We start from the raw sequence: 17577 nt of genomic DNA, 5'->3' as shown, positions 1-17577 counted from the left end.
GTCCGTTAAGTACAAATCTGACTAAGACAATATAAAATGGCTTTAAAATTTCCTCTTAGTCTTTCCTCCTATTTGCTAAGCAATAAATTGGAGATGTCTCTTTCAAAAGTGATGTTTAACAATAGACGTTCAATTCTTTGCAAGTTTGCTCTGCGAAACGCTAACAAAAACTTAAAATAAAAAACCATTTCTATAATTTCAATTCATTTGAAACTGACACCATTTGAAATAAAAAAAAAGATGTGATTAATTGGACAAGTTCAAAAGAATTAAGGCCGGGTCAGATCAGCAGCAAATTAAGAAAAATATTACATTAGTTAATTAACGAGGCACTTCGAAAACTAAATTTATGAAAGAGTGACTGCCAACCTAAATTTTCAATTAACATTTAGAGCAACCAACCATGCTGCTGCGACCCAACAAAACACTAATCTATTTTGCAATTAGAAGCCTATTTTTTTCTTTCGTCTGATTCATTCGTTAATATGCGTTGATTCAATTCAAAACGTCTTCCTGTGAATCACTCTCAGACCTTCAGCATCGTACTCTTTCTTAGACACCCACATCTTTTTGAATGTATCAAGAGATGCAAGAATTGAGCCGCCCATCCATGTTGAATAAATCCTTTCACGTGGAGCTGAGATTTTAATTTTTGCATCTTTTGGCGACACCTTTCTCAAATCACTCAACAATCGGTCGCCGAATCCTCGAAACGAAGTAGTCCCTCCCGACAACACAATGTTACAGTACAGAGTCTTGCGCAAATCTAAATCTGATTTGGCTATCGAGTTCCCGAGCAGCTCATGAATACCATCCGCTTCACTTCCTATCTGATCCGGTCTGAACAGGGCTTCTGGTGCCTGATGACGGCAACTATGTATGTCTATTGATGTCCCGTCTGGAAGTTGATAGGTCAGTTTGTCAACTTCTTCTTTCGAAGCGTTTGATGACACATAACAAGTCTTTTCTTTGATATCCTTAACGATTTCCTTTTCAGCGGAAGACACAAAGTTGTGACCCTCTTTCATTAGCAATAGCTTCAAGTACTTGGTTACTTCCCTGCCTGCAACCTCAGATCGCATGATTGAATGTGGAAGAGCAAAGCCTTCGTATATTGGCACCGCATGTGATACACCATCTCCAGAATCCAATACCACTCCTGTTGTGCGTCCTGAAGCGTAAAGACTCAGTACTGCTTGTATAGACACAAAAAGTGCAGGAATATTGAACAATTCAAAGAAAAGCTCTGCAGCACGTTCTCTGTTTTTCCTAGGGTTCAGAGGTGCTTCTGTCAGCAACACAGGATGCTCTTCGGGAAAAATTGACAGCTGCTCTTTCGAGTAAATGTACTGCCAAATTTTTTCCATGTCATTCCAGTCTTGAACTATACCGTGTTCCATTGCATATTTAATCGTCAATAGCCCTCGATGTTCTTCTGCCTTTGGTCCAATTAAGAAATCTGCATCTAAAGTTCCAGGCTGAATCATTACTCGTGGATGCTTTGCCCTGCCTACATAACTCGAGAATACGCATTTAGGAATCTGGTCCCCAGCGAAGCCAGCTTTGATCGTCCCTGAACCATTGTCGATGACTACAGGCTGATTCGCTAAAAGGTCGTAGCTATCCATTGTTCTGCAAAACCAGCATTCAAACTGAAAAAATTAAAATTCAAAAATTTTGTTAAAAATTTCGGTTATATGAATGGACAAGGGGTGCCGGACATCAAGCCTGCAGGACTTCAAGCCGAATCGTAAAACAAGGGACTTCAAGCCAAAATTTTTGGCAAAAATTGATAAAATGAGATTAATTTGAAACTTGTAACAAAACTGCTCGTATCAGGGCGAAGCCCTGAATGTTCCGACCGCCTTCAAGGTTTATGGAGCAGCAGTAATAACATAAAAAAATTAAATAAAATAAAACGAAATTTTTTTTTTCTAAAATTTGAAATTTTTTATGAAAATCATCCCCCCACACGCCATATAAAGTACAAAAAGAGAGATTTCGTTCCTTGTAACAAATCAATTATGGCAAATAAGCTTAGTTCAACCAATTTGGAACGATTTATAAGACGGATTAAATCTCCGCTTACGCGTTAATTGCGCAAATTCTATCGCGCATTTATTTTTCTAAATTGGTCAAACTGGCCAAAATGGCAATCTTTAAACCCTCATAACTTTACGAAAAATGATCACAGGTGAAATATCTTTTCAAATTTAAGCTCAGGACAACAATACGTTTTGAATGATTAAAAAAATTCCGTCAAAAATGGCTAGTTAAAAAGTCGAAATTTGTCTGAAGAAAAAAAAACCCACCCCGAGCACAATTATTCCGTTACTTTCGTATCAAAAGTCGGAACAATAATTTCTCAATTTCATGAGCTTTCTTTACAAGTTATTGGGTTTTTCATAAATTCTGAGCCCTTAATTGATGTTTAGGAATATTGAAAATTAAAACATTGTTGAAGGGGTTTTTCTTGTGTATAATTTATGCATTTCAAAATCTGACCATCTGATGCCATTCTAAGTAATGCATCGAACTCAACTTACCTAAATTTTTGAAAATAAACATTTTACAGTTGAGAAAAATAGTGTTTTGAGGTGCTTGTAAGGTTTATATTTCGGCTTGAAGTCCCGTCGCCTTGTTGTACTAGACCCTAATGGACAACAAGCTCCTGTGTGTGCCAGGATCAAAACATGTAGAAATCAGAGCTTTCATGAACAGAGACTGGGCGAAGCTTCGCATCGCCTGCGAAACAATACTTAAAAATACAAATTGGAAACTATTTAAAAAAAACTAGCTGCCGATCATTACTTTCCTCACAATTAGTAGTAGTTCAACCGTCCCTACAGCTCAAGTTTTTTTGAGAGGATGGACGGTCAGAGTAAATACCTTTAGTGACAACGCATTGAATGCTGACTTGACTTAATTCCAGAAATAATTGTTTATTAATGTTTTTATATAATACTGGTATGGGCCCTATCCAGCTTGTGCACGACCGTACCTAAACGGAAGGGGGGCGTTAGACAGTGCCGAAGTTAGAGAGTGCCGAAAAAGGCGGGAAATATTGGAACGCAATTTAAGAGGCTAGCTTTTGGCGGGAAAATTAATAATGACACTTGAAACTTGTTCAGACTCAATTTTGGCGCCAAAATCGATGAGCAAACAAAACTTTTCTTTTCTTTTCTCAATTAGTTCACGACAAATAAACTTGTTCAGACTCAATTTTGGCGCCAAAATCGATGAGCAAACAAAACTTTCTTTTCTTTTCTCAATTAGTTCACGACAAATAAGTCAGTTTCTGCACTCTTTAACAAATTTTCGGCACTCTTTAACAAATTTTTGTTTTCGGCACTCTCTTACTTCGGCACTGTCTTACCCAACCAAATTAACATTACGACGATGCATTTAATGCTGATTTATGACTTCATTGATAAAACGATACAGTTTGCTGATATATTTGCACTTTTGTAACGCTGGTATGGCCCTATCCAGCTTGTGCACTTACCGTAACTGAACGGAAGGGCCTTTTTTGTTATTTAAATTGTTTACTAGTAGCAGTAGTGGTAGTAAAGAACTTTTTGTAATTCGAGGGTCCCCCCTTTATGCCACTCCATTTTATTTAATTGTATTGTTGCCGTTTCATACAAAAGAAAAAATGCTAAGACAAATGGAAAAAACTTCCTAAAATCGCAATAAAAAGCTTCCTAAAGTCGCACCGAAAGAATACATTGCAAAGTGAAAACACTGGTTGTCACAGAGACTGTGCTGGGTATCACGCTGAACCGATATAAACTCGTTATAAAGATCGCATATTTCAGGCCCAAGATCCCACTGGATAGCATTTTTATGGATCTGGAGTAACGCCTTGCTCAGTGTCTAGCTGATCACTTGGTTATACTGGGAGGCAATTTTAATTGCCGAACCGACACTGGCGATATAGGTAAACAGTTGTTACAACACCTACAGAATTTCTATTTCACTTGCGCTAACGTGCCGACTGAGCCAACATACACCAGCTACAACGGGCAGAGTACTATCGACTTATTCTTCACAAAATGTTTCTGCAATCAAGAATTAGTGACAAAAACTGTGCTGAAACCGGCTACAAAACACTTCATGATTGTAACATTCGCCCGGAAGATACATATCGACGGAAAATAAAGCTAGGTTCTAAGACGACTGGCTAACGTCTAAACAGAGCACTACATGCTTTTCACCGTCTCTACCAAGCCAGTTCTTTTGGTGGTCTTTCTAACATCGGGTCGACAAAAACGTTACTGCTTTCGGCTTCGGACAAAACACTCAAATTAACTAGATTATGTGACATTCGACCAGAATGGACCAAAATGCAGACGCAGCAATTTCGAGTTTTTAGCAGCGAACCTTCCGAATTGGCGGTTTTGAAGGAATAAGAGCGTTATTGGAACGATTAGCCAAACGGTGAATGCTAGAATATTCGGGTGTTTCAAATTTTTAAATTTTCGAAGTATGACGTCATATTTCTGAGAAACGTCAGAAACGACCATTTTGGCAGAAAAACGAAATAAAACACGACATTAGTTGCGATAGCGATAACGACGAGAATTGTGATTGGAAAACAACAACAAATTGCAGAAGTAGCAGTGACCGTTCCGAGTTGCAACTATTGTGTTGCTACAATAGTTGCAAGGCCGTTGCGAACAACGGTGAAGGGTGAAAGACAGCCTTCCGGAAGGAAGATAAGGGTCTTATTTCCCCGAATTCAGGATCCGGAGGGGTCTCGGGACTGGAACTTATATCATTTTATACAAAATTTTAGCTTCCCTGTTATGTCTTGAATTGAATTTAATTAACATCTGAATTCATTTTGCTAGGATGAGAAGCTAGGAGTTGGGGGAAAGGGTTGATCCATCGTCGATGGAGATGATGATTTTTATCTACTGAACAAAAACAATAATAATTCAATAAATAGTAGTAGCCCTGTTTTTAGGAGTGACCTCGTGGTCTGGGGATACTGAGACCCAGCCATGAGCTCACTATTTCTTCATGTAATCTAGTTAATTTGGGTGTTTTGACCGAAGCCCAAAGCAGTAACGTTTTGTCGACCCGATAATAGAAAGACCACCAAAAGATGTAACAATCGCCCGGAAGATACATATCGACGGAAAATAAAACTAAGTCCTAAGACGACTGGCCAACGTCTAAACAGAGCTTTGTAACATTCGCCCGGAAGATACATATCGACGGAAAACAAAACTAAGTCTTAAGACGACTGGCTAGCGTCTAAACAGAGCTTTGCATGCTTTTCACCGTCTCTACCAAGCCAGTACTTTTCGGTGGTCTTTTCTAACATCGGGTCGACAAAAACGTTACTGCCTTCGGCTTCGGTCAAAACACTCAAATTAACTAGATTACATGCAGAAATAGTGAGCTCATGGCTGGGTCTCAGTATCCCCAGACCACGAGGTTACTCCTAAAAACAGGGCTACTACTATTTATTATATTACTATTGTTTTTGTTCAGTAGATAAAAATCATCATCTCCATCGAAGACGGATCAACCCCTTCCCCCAACTCCTAGTTTCTCATCCCTATCAAAATGAATCCAGATATTAATTAAATTCAAGTCAGGACATGACAGGAAGCTAAAAGTTTATGCAACAGGATAAAAGTTTCAGTTCCTTTACCCTTCCGGATTGATGAATCCGCTGGATCAAGCTCGCTAATCCTGATTTTCTCTTAATCCGGAAGGCCGTCTCTCACCCTTCACCGTTGTTCGCAATGGCCTTGCAACTATTGTAGCAGCACAATAGTTGCAACTCGGAATATTCTTCTGTTACTCTGTAACACGTTGTCGTTTTCCGATCTCAATTTCGTTGTTGTTGCTAGCGCAGCTAATGTTGTTTTTTTTTCTTTCTCGTTTTAGCCAAAATGGCCTTTTCTGACGTTTCTCAGAAATATGACGTCATAATTCGAATTTTTGAAATTTTAAAATACCAGAATATTCTAGCCCTCACCGTTTGGCCAATCGTTCCAATAACGTTCTTAGTTCGTAATAACCACCAATCCGGAAGGCTCGCTGCTAAAAATTCGAATTCTGCAGAGATTGCATTTTTCACATTCTGGTCGAATGTCACATACTCCCCGGACAGTCCGGTCAATGTCCTCATTGAATCACGCAATATTCGTAAAATGGTTACAGTGTCATCGAACAGAATTTATAAAATGCACGAAATTACTTTTATCCACGTCACATCGACTCACTGCAGAACATAAATGGCATCATACTACATCACTATAGCCTTCAAATTCTCTCATTAATCTGCACATTGAGGATATGACTCAAGATAAAACATATTTTCTGACTTCCAATGTCAATGTCCCGATTAAAACTTTTTCTCTTAGATTTAAAAGGTGTTGGCTTGCAGGACAGTCCTGCCAACCAACAAGCTAAAATTATCCTACTACGCTTTTCCCTTCGGAAATCTTGCTTGTTATTGTCCTGAATATTAAAACTAAGAAACTTTGTGGTTAGAAAGAACTATGAAACAATCTCCCTCTTCGAGAGATTACTCAAGCCTTCCATGTCACCACAAAGTGATCAGTCTTCCTAAGTGATTAAAAACAGTCATGCAGGCTGGAATATTTAAATATACTCCTTCACTTAAGCCTTCCTAAATAAATAGTAAGTGAGTGTCTCTAAAGCCACTTCAACTAAAATCAAAATGCAAATTTATAAATGCAACAATTTCAAAACTCAACTTAGTGTTTCAGTTTTCAATTACAACTTGGTTGCTTGGTTTCTCTCTTGAGTTTTTCACACACATAAAACAATTCTGAGTTCTAACTTTTCTTCATCACTCCTTTGTTCTCTTCTTTTTTCGTCGTTTAGAAGTTCTAAAACTTCTAAATTCTTCTTATTTTCTTTCTTTTTGCATCTTGTTTTTTCGACCATTCATCAATGTTCCATTTCTTCCTCCTGTGATACTGACTCCGCACTTTCGGTTTCCGTGTCTTGTAGCACGTCGTTGGCTATCCTGACGCTGTTGGAAGCCGTCCTCCAACACTTCTGCTCTTCTACCCTCTGTTTACAGCAAGGTAGGGGATCCACGTTAGATTCTCTGTTCCTGCAGAAGCTGTTGTGGAGACACAACGTCACGTTTCTCTCCAAATCTTCTTTCAGCATCTCTGCCTTCTCATTTCCACTACGTTCACTCGTCCTGGAAATTCTTTTCACAGCGGTGGTCACTGCATTCCGATGAGTCACGAAAGCTCGCTTGAAAGCTCCTGCCCCAATGTCCAGCTGACATTCACTGTACACTCTGCCATGCTTCGACATATGCTTTTTCGCATACTCGTACAACCATGCAGTCATGTTAGCTCTGAACCATGGAATCAATCGTTTTCTTGCCCATATCTTCTTCACTTCCATCGGAATGCTTAAAATCTTGCACATTGTCTCAAAAAGATCTAAATCTTTCAGACAATCCAATTTCCGCAACTGTTCTCTCGTCGGTGCCTCCTGTCTATTGTTTTCTTTCACATGAGCTTCCAGCCATCGTATCGCCATCATAACTCCCACTATCACTATTGTTATGGGCTGTGATGAGTCTGGTAAACCCATGGAGAGCAGCTCTCCAGAGTCCCAGCTCAACACCAGATTACTACGCTCGGGATACCACCAAGTCTGCAGCAAGCAGTGGCAGGGAAACTCGTCATGCGTCAATATGATGCTCCTCCAATTACGTTTTCCCGAAGCTTCCAGTAATGGTTCCAGTTCCATCATCACTCGGTGGACTTCATCATTCTCGTCTACTGTATTGTAATCTGTAACAGTTGATCCTCTCTGTTTCTGTCTCTCAAAGTCACTGAAGTTCCCGCTCACATATCCCATGAACTTCTTTCCTAGTATTGACTCCAATTCTTCTTTGGTTCTCTCTGGGACTGCTGAGAACATCTTACATAGTAACTCGTAAGACTTTTCAGATATTCTCGCCAATCTCACACACTTCGGCACTGAGAAGGATTGATCCACGATCGTTCTTGTACTCTTCACGTTCAAAGCCACGAAATGTTCAGGATATCTGCTCCTGCACATTGGAGACAACGTTGAACCCACCAAATATCGTGCTCCTGATGGTCTACAATAAGTTTCGCTGTGTCTGATGTTCATTTCTGTCTCGATTGCTTCCCTCCATTTTCCTATGTATTTCTGCTCAGTCTGCAGAACTCCTGGTAACACTTCTACACTGATGGCTGTGACCACCTCATGTTTCTGTTCCAGATTCAATAGTGACTCTAAAGAACCAAACATGCTGTAGAATCCTAGTGCAGTCACTAGATTCACATCGGTTCCTCCATGGCAATCTGCTATCAGTTCCGTTTCTGTTCTAGCTTTCATCACTACATTTCCAAACAATACCGTCAATTGCTTGTGTTGCTTCTCCAGGGTCTTCACACAGTCTAGTCCTCCACAAACGTGACCCTCCAGTCCACAGACTTCCGCCAGACAGCTACCAGGTTTGACCCAGTCTTATGGTCCCCAGCCAGGCAACTCCACCTTATCTTCTCCGTTGCTCTTAGAGGCTGTTATCATCACATTATATATGATGTTGAGGTCACGCAGGTTACAGTCTGCATTCAGTTCCCTCTGTACGTCTTGCGTCGCCCGTAATATTGAGTCAGCGTTGGGACTAGGACACCATGATGGCCTCATCAATTCCCACACTGTCATCAAGCTCGTTCTCAGTAATTCATCTGAGAATCCCAACCCAAACTCCACTCTTTTGTCGGATTTTGGTACTGAAGGTGCAGTCACCTCTTCTTCCAAGACCAGTCCCAATTTGGCCTGTGGATTGTTAACGCTCTTAATCTTTACAATTCTGGACGTCCAGAATCTTAGCAACACCGCCTGCTCATAATCAAAGAAGCAATCGCGTATGTCTTCACTCAGGAAAGGATTGTACGCTATCCCTATGATCCCGGATACGTAGCTATATGACTTCTTCTTGATCGGTCCACAGTATTCACTGGATTTCGGCAATGCTCCCATAGATTCTTTAGTGAGTCTCAGCTCCTTGTTTGAGAATCTACTGATCTCGTCTATCTTTTTCATGGGTTCCAATTCCTCAGGTTCTTTCATGTTTACCCTCATCGGTTTACTTTGCTGCATATCCAGCAGTGCTAGCAAGAATAAGGCTTTCGTTCGCTCATCGCCTTCCCTCAACATTTTAACACAAGTGTTTAATGCAGGTACTGAAATCTGCTCTATCAGGAATCGAATGAAACAGAGAGCGTCTCTCCGCTTCGCACACGCTACTGCTGCTCCCTCCTGGACTATCAGATCCCTCAGATTCGTCATAAGGAAAACCTTTTCTTCTTTTGATCTCTTTCTTTCTTCTGAATCATATTCTTCGCGAGTCAGTCCCATCATGCACCAGGCGAACCTGAGTTGTAACTCTGTCCTTACGTAAGGTACTGCCACGAGAGCATGTATTCTTGGCGTAGTCCTCATTTCTTCCTCGAAATACCTCAATACTACTGCTTTCCATGGAAGGCTCACTAACTGCTCGATCGTTTCCGCCTCTACGTCAGACGACGCCAAAGTTCCATACGCCTTCTGCTTGAGGGTGGTGCCTTGCAACATCATCTCCAGATAACCCTCCATGGCTTTTTCGTCTTCCAGGGCCATCACATACCCTCTAGCCGAGTTTCGGCATTCCAACATCTCCATGTATCCACCTTGGGTTCATCCATCGACACTGTCTCCGACACTGTCAGTCGGTTGTATTCCACTGGTGTTAGTTGTCCTGCAACACTTCCCTTTCCATGATTCATGGGAGATGGCTTGAAGTCCCTCATTTTGCTCTCTCCACATTGGCTGAGTATTTCCATTTCCAAGGTTGCTCCAGTCAGAGTGCGGTCGCTCCTTTTGGATTTATAACCGGTTGACTTTATCCCCGCCATGAGAATGGGTGGCACCATCGCTATATCAGTTAATATTCTATCTGTGCCAGACAATTGATAATCACCTTGCCCCAAATCCATGACCTCCTCGACTCGTTTTCTTTTCGCTGAGTTACCAGCTTTCATCGATATTTCTGAATCCACTTTCGTCTTCCCAATTCTCCTCGGCATCACTCTGCTGCCTAACTTCATTTTCATCGCATTGATTTTATCAATCACCATTTTCGATCGCATCGTCCCTCTCCTGGTCCTTGACAGGTACACCACCTCTCCTTCATCGTCCTGCGGTGTCATCTTGATGGGAGAATTCGCTTCACTCTCATCAGTGGCTGAGTCGATCAATAACTCACTCAGTCTCCCTTCACACTCATCAAGCTTGTCAAGTACTTCTCTCATCAAGGGTTGATTGAGACCTGTTTTGAGGATGGACTGGGTCCCATAGCTCTGAATCACGGTCCAGACTTCTTCCATAAACGCCACTCTGTCCAGCTTACATCCCGTCTTACTCTCGTGGTCTCGGTGATGTACTTCCCATTCTTCTTCGGGCAGCGTTCCCAAGAAAGGTACTCTGGCTGAGGCCTCTATTCTTCTCCTCCGAGGTGATTCCATGAGGATTCTCTGGTCGTTATTTCTTGAATTGCCAGGAGAGCTGCTCTCCGGCAAATTCTGTTTCATTTCCATAAAGGCTGACGGAGGCTCCAGTGTCGAGATGCCTTCATCCGCTGGCTCAGTCGTTTCCAACGTGTCTGCATTATTCTCAAGATCACTGAAGATATTGAAATCCAGGCTGGATGTTCCTCCTGTCGATGCCCTGTCGTCTTCCCCACCAGCTTGATCTTGTTGCATGGGTTCTTCAGTCTGACGGCTTCCACCCTGTCCGTCATCTCCTTCTGACTTATCCTTGTTCGCGCTCGATGGCCCTTGTCCGTCATTGTCGGCTTCTTCCTGGAATCTCGGTATGAGCAATGTACCGGCCGATTTATCTTCCTCTTCTCCATGGACCACTTTGATTTCTTCGCAGCCGAAGGGTGCTAGGAAAGTTCTTGTCTGCAGTACTCCTCCCACTTTCATTTCCTGTTTTACGCTAGTCAGGATCAATGAGGCTTCAGGCAATTCTGTCCTTCCTCTCATTCTCCTCGGAGCTAAGCCTAGTCCCTTCCATTCCTCATCAAATCTTCCAGGCTTGGGAGTAGCGGCGTTGCTTATTCGCCTTCTCGTCGCTTGATCCGTGTATGCAAATCGTGTGTACTGTAACACGGCGGCATTTCTCCCCATGAAGTATGAATCCATCGTCACCGAGAAATTCCCTTCTCTCCTCTCATTGGTCTCGAATGCTCTCAACCTAGGAGTTTGTACCACGGAGACTGCTCCGAGCAACATCCTTCTTATTAGGGATTGCCTCCGGTAGCTTCTTGTAATCGCCCCAGTCCTTCGTATCTTCTCTCACCTTGTGATATGCTGCAGTGAGACGAGGCACTCTGGTTATTTCACCATTCGTTTTGTCATAGGGTCGCCATAAGGAGCGCCACCCAGGAGCGCCATAAAAACATACATGTAACATTCGCCCGGAAGATACATATCGACGGAAAACAAAACTAAGTCTTAAGACGACTGGCTAGCGTCTAAACAGAGCTTTGCATGCTTTTCACCGTCTCTACCAAGCCAGTACTTTTCGGTGGTCTTTTCTAACATCGGGTCGACAAAAACGTTACTGCCTTCGGCTTCGGTCAAAACACTCAAATTAACTAGATTACATGCAGAAATAGTGAGCTCATGGCTGGGTCTCAGATTCCAAAGCTTTGGAAACACCTCGATGTGTCCTCTTTCTACTTCTCCCATGCGGTCACGGAATTGATCGTCAAAATTGATGACTGTCATCTCTGGCTCCGATATTTTCGCAAATAACAGATCTTCACTCATGAGCTCCCGCAATGTGTTCTGCTCACACCAGTTCAGTGTACTACCGTCCACTGCCGATATGAGGTTCAGGTGCAGCACCGATCTCCTATATGCTTCCACTTTAACGTCAGGGAACGCAAACGTGACTGCTGGTCCATAGATCACTGTCACGAACTCCGTGACTCCTCTGATCAGCGCCAAGGGATCGGTCCTCATAGCCAAGCTCAGATCCGTTAATAGCGGCATGCCTCCAACATGTCGTCTAACATCTTCCTCTCTTTCAATTGTCTCGTCTTCTCCGGTTCCAAAGCGATTTTGCTGCAAGAGATATTGGATAAGAGTGTGTCTCAGATCTCTTATTTTGTTCCACGAGTCCGTGGATTTCTTCATATCCAGGTTCCTCACTCTCTCTTTCATCTGCTCTGGACAACGTGCCAATTTCATTAGTCCTCCCAAGTTTCCGTGGGTTATTGCTATCAATGTCAGAAGTCCATATAGTCGCAGGTTCTGTATTCCATCCGTGAGCAGTATCGCCGGTCCTTTCACGAAACTCTCCGCTCCGAATGTCACGAACAAGGCTATTAATTCCACTATCGATACTCTCACTACTGCTTGGAGGAATTCCTTTATCAAATAGTGCGAGACTTTCGGGTAAACTTTTGCCAAGAAGGACGCGGTCCATCCGGCCCCCAACCCTTCTAGCATGCTGTCTGTCCTTTCAAATCCCTCCTGTCCCCTCACTTCCTGGGTCCAGAAGGTTTCCAGAGTAAACTGACACATTCTGTTCACAAACTCAGCGGTCTTTTCTCCGGCATTTTCCGCCAGGTTCACCTCCTTCAACAAGTAGGCATGTATCTTCGTGATCATTACGGGGCCTTGCTGAAAAGCATCTGCACCCAATGCCGCTACTCTAGGGTTCAGGTGCAGCCACTGGTTGGCTTCCGGCTTGGTTCTCAGAACCATCGCCTCCAGATGAGCTCTCGTCTCCAGTGAATTTTTCCTTCTTGTGTCTTCACCTGCCACTTCCATTGCTCGGAACCATAAGTCGTTGGACATTGCCGTGATCACTCGACGGTCGTCGTCTATTCCCGGTTTCAGTTTGAGTTGCCGACTGAAGTTGGACAGTTCCAACCCCAGCACTTCGTCCAACACTAACATGTGTAGCGCGTGGTCCTTGAATCTTCTCATCGCGTTTGAGATATCTGACCATACTGCAGGCAGTTCAGCCTTAAGTGGCCTCAGGTTCTCCATTTCTATCATGCGATTCGGGGCCGATATGATCACATCATATTTTCCTTCCGAAAGTAAGGCTACCATTGCATACACAAGCTTCAGTCCATCCGGGATATGTGCATATCCCGGAGACAACGCGAATACTACTCCCAACGCCACTTTATTGAATGACCCCTCCTTCGTCGCATCCACCACTTCACCCATCGACTCCAGGATGTCTTTTATTGCTGGCCATACTGCGTTTTCTGCTGTTGCAGGATCTCTGAGCCTGCTCAGAAAACCTCTACTGTGTAGATGGTCATTGATGCCAGCAAACACAATCGTTATTGGGTTCATGTCTGTCTGCCTTTGTACCCCTATAGCCAAAGACACTGATTGCAATAGGTCTAGGTCAACCGCAGCCAACATTATGACGTCCGGCCAAAACAAAGACTTGGAGGTGTACACGAACTCTGAATTCGCTACTACCATGATTTTGGCCTTCCTCATCTCTGCTTTGTCATAGGCGGCGAAGATGGTTTCATCTTTCTTTATCGCTGTCAACCCGCCATATCTCTGGGCATCACCATCTTGGTTCACTAGTTTTGGGTACACTCTTTCCTTCACATGAACAGGGGGTGTCGTCAGCTGCTTGAATATCTTCACGTGTTGTCCAATCGGCGCTCTCGTTGTCAGGAATCTTCCTTGTCTCTCTTCACCATTCCCCTCATCATGGTTCAACCTCACATCTTGCAACGGTCTCGCATTCACTGGTCCCATCGTGTTGTTAGAGGGCAGTCCCTCCAAGTCAGCAAATCTCAAGGCCGTCGTGGAGCTGAAATTTATGCTAGCGGCTATCAACCAGTCTACGCCGGTTATTGAGTACAATCTGCTGACGGATAGCATCGCTCCATTCAGCATCCTCCTTGCATCTTCGATGAAGCTTACTCTCTGCAGGTCCAGCTTCATTAGTTCGTCTTTGTATATATGCCAAGGAGACGGTATGGATCTCGACCACAACAATGAGCCTCTGCTCGGTCTCTCCTCTCGACTGGTACTCGTCGTCTCCGACCTAGTGTCCGATCTAGATGTGCCTGCTACTTCTTCGATTGGTTGGTTGACAGGTCCTATCCTTCTCCTAGGATGAATTGTCCTCCTCATCGGTGCTTCTCCCAACCGATCCTGCACGTCTGTTCTTCGACCTGGTTCGCTGGAGCTTTGTTGCCGGTAATTCGTGACGGCTGGGACCGTACCCAAGCGTGTTTCCAGGCTAGGAGGCACAAAGGTGGTAATCACCGCATCACTCACCGTTCCCTCTTCCTTCAGCACTCCTGTGTCAAAGAGTTCTGCTTCCAGCTCGTCCAACCGCTCTTGGAACACTCGATTCAACCAAGCTTGTCCTTCAATACTGTCGAAGTGGATGCCATCCGTGGTCAGTCTGGCCTGATCCATGGCTCTCAACTCATGTTCGATGTCCATGAGGATCATTCTTCCGGCATTTCGACTTGCTAGGTTCCTCAAGATGTTGTTCCATCTTACGACTCCCTCGTTGTGCCTTCTTCCTGAGGCTGTCAGGCTTCTCGTATTCATTGGCACAGTGCAAACGGTCAGTACAGCGCAACTGAATTTCTGCCAGAGGGTAGTAAACAAACACACCATCATTGACTCCCATAGTGCTTCTTGCTCGTCTGAACCTCTGGAGATGTCATTCGTCCCAACTAAGATCATCACATTGGGAATCCTCCCTGGATTCATCAGTTCCACCATCCGATATAATTGGGCTATCGTCGCTCCTCCAAAGGCCATCACCGTGGTGACCCACGAGGTCCTCAAATTTGACAGCACTCTGACCAAGCTGTCTCCCAGTATCAGATGAGATGTCCCGAGTGGTGGTTGCTGCAGGTTCACAGCTGGGCTCCAGGTAGCTCGATTGAAGCAGGCCCTCGGATCTGTCTCCGGAACTCCCGTGAAATTATATTTCAATTGATTATTCTTCTGCACGTCTATTATGCGAGACACTTTCTTCGCTGGCATCTTTCGTACTTTCCTCTCTGGGATTCTCGAGCTCCCCATGAGTGGTGTCACGTTACGTATCCCTTGTCTGATCACGGTCTGGGAGAGTTGTACTCTGCCCGTATCGTCAATCGTTCCATAGGGTGCAGTCACCCCGGAACCTGGCGCATTCTTGTTAGCGACCAGTCGTCCAGCTGTCTCTATCAGTTTCCTCACTGTCTGTTCTACGACGGGGTCACTCAAGGTGTCACTAGGATCCGGGATCGTTACTCGATTTGTCTCTACTGGAGGTCGTGTCTCCGTTGTTTGACTCATTTCTCGAGGCGTCAAGAGCTCCATCGGGGACTGCCCACGAGGAATATCCCTTGCAGGTATCACTTTCTCCACGGCCTTTGTCAACGCCACCTGCTCCGATCGCTCTTTGTATTCCTGCTTTAAGCGCTCGATCTCTTGACCCTGCTTTTTGTTGCAGTCTTCAAACAACTTTCTCCACATGTCCCGGTCTTCCTCCATCTGGAGCATGCTTTTGGTCATCTCGTCCAGCTCCTTCTTCGTACTTCTCAGCTGATCGTTCATCTCGTCCAGATCTTGTATGGTTTGGTTCGTCTGAACCTTCTGTGTTACTTTCGCCCTTTTTGGTGGCACAGCTGCTCTCAGTGGTGAACCAGACGCATTCTCGATGCATTCTCGATGCATTCTCGTCAACCCAGGTTTGGGCTTGGAGGGCATTGGCATCTCACCTGGTTGGTAAGTCCTAGAACTTCCCAATCCAGGCTCATTCGCCAAGTCACTCCCTGAGAGAGTCCCGTTTCTCCACCTCATCACTCTCATGTTCGGGCGGTCTAGTACTCCTCTTTCTCCATATGCTGCCATCAACAGGACTTCCGTGGGGCGGTCCCCACGGTTGTCGTGCCCCAAGATGTTGATCAGGGCGGTCAGCAACATGACCACCTCTGGGTCCTCCAGAGCGAAGTCTCGTTCGATCAGCCGACGATAGATCGCATCTACCATCGGTCCTACATATGCCTCTGCCAGGTCCATCAATTCATCCAGGTTAAAGTTGTCCATTCTATTCTTTCCAAGTTTGATTTGATTCGATTTGATGATTTGACTCAAGTCAGTAATTTAAATGATCAATCAGGATCTAGAAAAGAAATCACGAATGTCACACTTGTCAGTTTCACCTTAACATATATCGATAAAATTTGCTTAAAGACAGTTCAGATAAAAAGATATTTATCCTAAAATTTATTAATATCAATTGGTTTCTAAAATTTTGGAATTTGACCTAAGATTGGACAGTCCAAACTTTGGATCTATTCCCAAGATCGTCATTTAGTTGTTCATGGTCACTAACCCCTACTTACCCATGATCTTAATAACCTAACACATAACATAACATAACACACATATCACATATTACACACAACTTAGTCTTTGGCCTAACACCCTCTCGCACATCACTCAGCCTATACTTAAGTAATATTTCTTATGTAGATATACTTGTATGTTCGTATCAGAGAATATCACGTGTACAAGCGCGTACCATTCCCGAGGATGCAATCTTCCTCTGTTTGGATCGTACACTGGAAGCGAGAGCTCCTTCACGTCCATTTTCACGAGGAAGTCTCTCAACCTTGTCAAGGACAAGACTAGGTTCTCTGGGTCCACGTGCTGCTTCTCCGTCGCCCTCGTCACCAAGAAGCATAGGTTTTGTCCCGGTAACTGTGACGTCGCCGCCGGAGGTAAGGCTGCTACGCCCCCTACTCCTGGTCTTTGCTTCCATAGGAATTCTATGTTTTTATATTCTCTCTTAAAATCTGCCGCTAACGCTGTCCTAAAACTCATGTCTGCTGTGATTGCTATCGCACATGTTCTATTTGTGAGTATGAAATCACTGTCTGTTAGTATTATGCTACTTGAATATTCATTTGGTAGGTTAAAATATGACTCAACTACCCTGCCTATGTCCGGTTTCTTAGGTTCTTTGCCTGTTTCTGCTTCTAAGTCTCCTGTTTCTCTTGCTATTCTTAATTTTTTTATTATCAAGTTTTCAGTGTGGGTAAGTCCTACCCCCACTCCCCGGACAAAAATATCCATCGACGTCCCCGTCGATCGCATACCGGGTATCAAGTCAAGGTTAGAAGCTGGAATGAGTAATCGTCCTTCCTGGGCAGCCCAGGAAGGATCATCTCGTTCAGTCTTGATGTATCTCATGCTTTCACGATCTACGTCTTGAATCGTGACGCTGGTCTCCTCTGGATCCGAGGTTGTTTCATTCAGCCACTCTAAGACACGCAGGTTCGTCAGGTCTCGTTCATATGACTGCTGTTGCTCATCGTCGAATTCTACCTCGGGTTTCGACCAGTCGTCAACCCACTCATCGTTGTGATCATCGACTATGTCAATGTCTTGTGACACAGTTATTTCCTCTAAACCCACTACTTCCTCCACTATTTTCTTTAGATCTATCCTATCCACTACAAAGTCGTCACCGTAAGGATTGTAT

The 17577-nt window shown here is 43.9% G+C and overlaps 1 protein-coding gene across 1 annotated transcript; it reads right to left on the bottom strand.

Annotated features, from left to right (window-relative positions):
* Positions 1-184: 184 nt before the first annotated feature.
* LOC134841302 (alpha-centractin-like) lies at positions 185-1658 on the bottom strand. The gene has a single exon (XM_063857196.1). The coding sequence runs from the start codon at positions 1626-1628 to the stop codon at positions 501-503; it is 1128 nt and encodes a 375-aa protein (XP_063713266.1). The 5' UTR covers positions 1629-1658; the 3' UTR covers positions 185-500.
* Between the last annotated feature and the right edge of the window lie 15919 nt (positions 1659-17577).

The sequence above is a fragment of the Symsagittifera roscoffensis genome, chromosome 3 (assembly GCF_963678635.1).
Source record: "Symsagittifera roscoffensis chromosome 3, txSymRosc1.1, whole genome shotgun sequence".
NCBI classification, from domain to species: Eukaryota; Metazoa; Xenacoelomorpha; order Acoela; family Convolutidae; genus Symsagittifera; species Symsagittifera roscoffensis.
This window is presented reverse-complemented; position numbering and strand designations above follow the sequence as displayed.